Source organism: Octopus bimaculoides, chromosome 30 (assembly GCF_001194135.2).
Source record: "Octopus bimaculoides isolate UCB-OBI-ISO-001 chromosome 30, ASM119413v2, whole genome shotgun sequence".
NCBI classification, from domain to species: domain Eukaryota; kingdom Metazoa; phylum Mollusca; class Cephalopoda; order Octopoda; family Octopodidae; genus Octopus; species Octopus bimaculoides.
The window spans coordinates 4,719,679-4,721,865 of NC_069010.1; the positions used below are offsets into that span (position 1 = coordinate 4,719,679).

At 43.9% G+C, this 2,187-nt stretch overlaps 1 protein-coding gene across 1 annotated transcript in view; it reads left to right on the forward strand.

Moving 5' to 3' along the window:
* LOC106884178 (GPN-loop GTPase 3) overlaps positions 1-1,895 on the forward strand; it is a 6,271-nt gene extending 4,376 nt beyond the window's left edge. The window contains exons 3-5 of the mRNA XM_014935416.2: positions 35-322; positions 1,372-1,471; positions 1,680-1,895. Of these exons, the coding sequence (XP_014790902.2) occupies positions 35-322; positions 1,372-1,471; positions 1,680-1,895 (604 nt within the window). The remainder of the gene's footprint in view (positions 1-34; positions 323-1,371; positions 1,472-1,679) is intronic.
* Positions 1,896-2,187: the final 292 nt, after the last annotated feature.

Consider the following 2,187-nt stretch of genomic DNA (forward strand, 5'->3'; position numbering starts at 1 on the left):
TTTTTTTTTTTTTTTTTTTTTTTTAAATTTTTTTTTGTGTGGTCCCTCTTTTCTCGGTTCCGCACCTTTTACCTTTTACAGGCCAGATCGAACTCTACACTCACATTCCGGTCATGCGACGTCTCGTGGACACACTGCAGAAGTGGAACTTCAACTTGTGTGCCATCTTCTGCATCGACTCCCAGTTCATGGTCGAGTCGTCCAAGTTCATCAGTGGAGTGCTGTCGGCGTTGTCTACCATGGTCACACTGGAGGTCGCGCATGTCAACGTCATGACCAAGATCGACCTCCTCAGCAAAAAGGCCAAAAAACAACTGGAAAGGTCAGCCTACATCTTTGTTTATGCATCCTATATACATGCGCACCCATGTATGCACACATCTATGCACACCTATATACATACACATGCACGTATATACACATTCATACATACATTCTTTTACTTGTTTCAGTCATTTGACAGACTGTGGCAATGCTGGAGCACCACCTTGAAGAACGAATCGACCCCCCCAGGACCTCTTTCTTTTTAAAGCCCAGTACTTATTCTATCAGTCCTTTTTGCTGAACTAATAAGTTATGGAGACATAAACTTTTTTCCTCTAGGCACAAGGCCTGAAATATGAGGGAGGGGGGGAGCAGTCGATTAGATCAACCCCAGTACGCAACTGGTACTTAATTTATCGACACCGAAAGGATGAAAGACAAAGTTGACCTCGGTGGAATTTGAACTCAGAACGTAAAGATGGACGAAATACCGCTAAGCATTTCGCCCGGAATGCTAACGTTTCTGCCTGGGGGTCGATTTGCTCGACGAAAAGGCGGTGTTCCAACATGGCCACAGTCAAATGACTGAAACAAGTAAAAGAGTAAACGGAGAAAAAACAAAACATGCAAAATATGGAAAATTAGACGAAACCATAACAATTAGGAAACCCATACATACCTTAAAATTACACTGCCTGCCAGTTGTCATTTTACCTGTGCTTACCTTTAATTACACTGCCTACATTTTACCTGTACATAAATTTCTCTGCCTGCTTGTCATTTTACATGTATGCAAATTTCACTGCCTACCCTGTTGTCATTTTACCTGTACATAACTCAAGTTACATGGCCTACCTGTACATACCTTAAAATTACACTGCCTACCTGTTATCATTTTACCTGCACACACCTTAAATTTCACTACCTACCTGTTGTCATTTTTACCTGTACATAAATCGCACTGCCTATCTTTTGTCATTTTACCTGTAAACACCTTAAATTTCACTACCTATTGTCATTTTACCTGTACATACCTCAAGTTATATTGCTTACCTATACATACCTTAAAATTACTCTGTCTACCTTTCTTTGGCATTCTACCTGTAGGTACCTGGAGCCTGACATGATAACTTTATTAAACGAGGAATTTAATGAGAAGAAACATGGCAACAGGTATCACAAGATGAACTCCCTAATGGCTCAGATGGTGAGATTTTTACATAGTTGGTGGAGGGTGGGGGCTGGGTGTGGATGGGTCTCTTTCATCTGGGTCAGGGTTAGGGTTAGGGGGTTCTTTGCTTGATGAATTCCAGGCCATCCCACCACACACAAGTCTGCAATTTTGTAGTTTTCTGTCCTGCCCCCCACCATTCTCTGCATCACGGTCAATCTCCTTTTTGTGATTTGTATTCCAGGTGGACGACTACGGCCTTGTGTGCTTCATGCCTCTGGACATTAGTGAAGACGACAACAGCAGCCTGAACGACATCTTGCTTCAAGTCGACATAGCGATTCAATATGGAGAGGACCTGGAGCCAAAGGAGCCAAGGGTCAGTAGCATTTGGAGATGTCCTTTTATTCCTGTTTCCGTCATTAGACTGTGGCCCCACTTTGAAGAATTTCTTCTTTAGTTGAAAGTACTGACCCCCAATGGCCCAGTGGTTAGGGTAGCGGACTCGCGGTCATAGGATCGCGGTTTCGATTCCCAGACCGGGCGTTGTGAGTGTTTATTGAGCGAAAACACCTAAAAGCTCCACGAGGCTCCGGCAGGGGGATGGTGGCGAACCCTGCTGTACCCTTTCACCACAACTTTCTGTCACTCTTACTTCCTGTTTCTGTTGTGCCTGTAATTCAAAGGGGTCAGCCTTGTCACACTCAGTGCCATGCTGAATATCCCCCCCGAGAACTACGTTAAGGGTACAC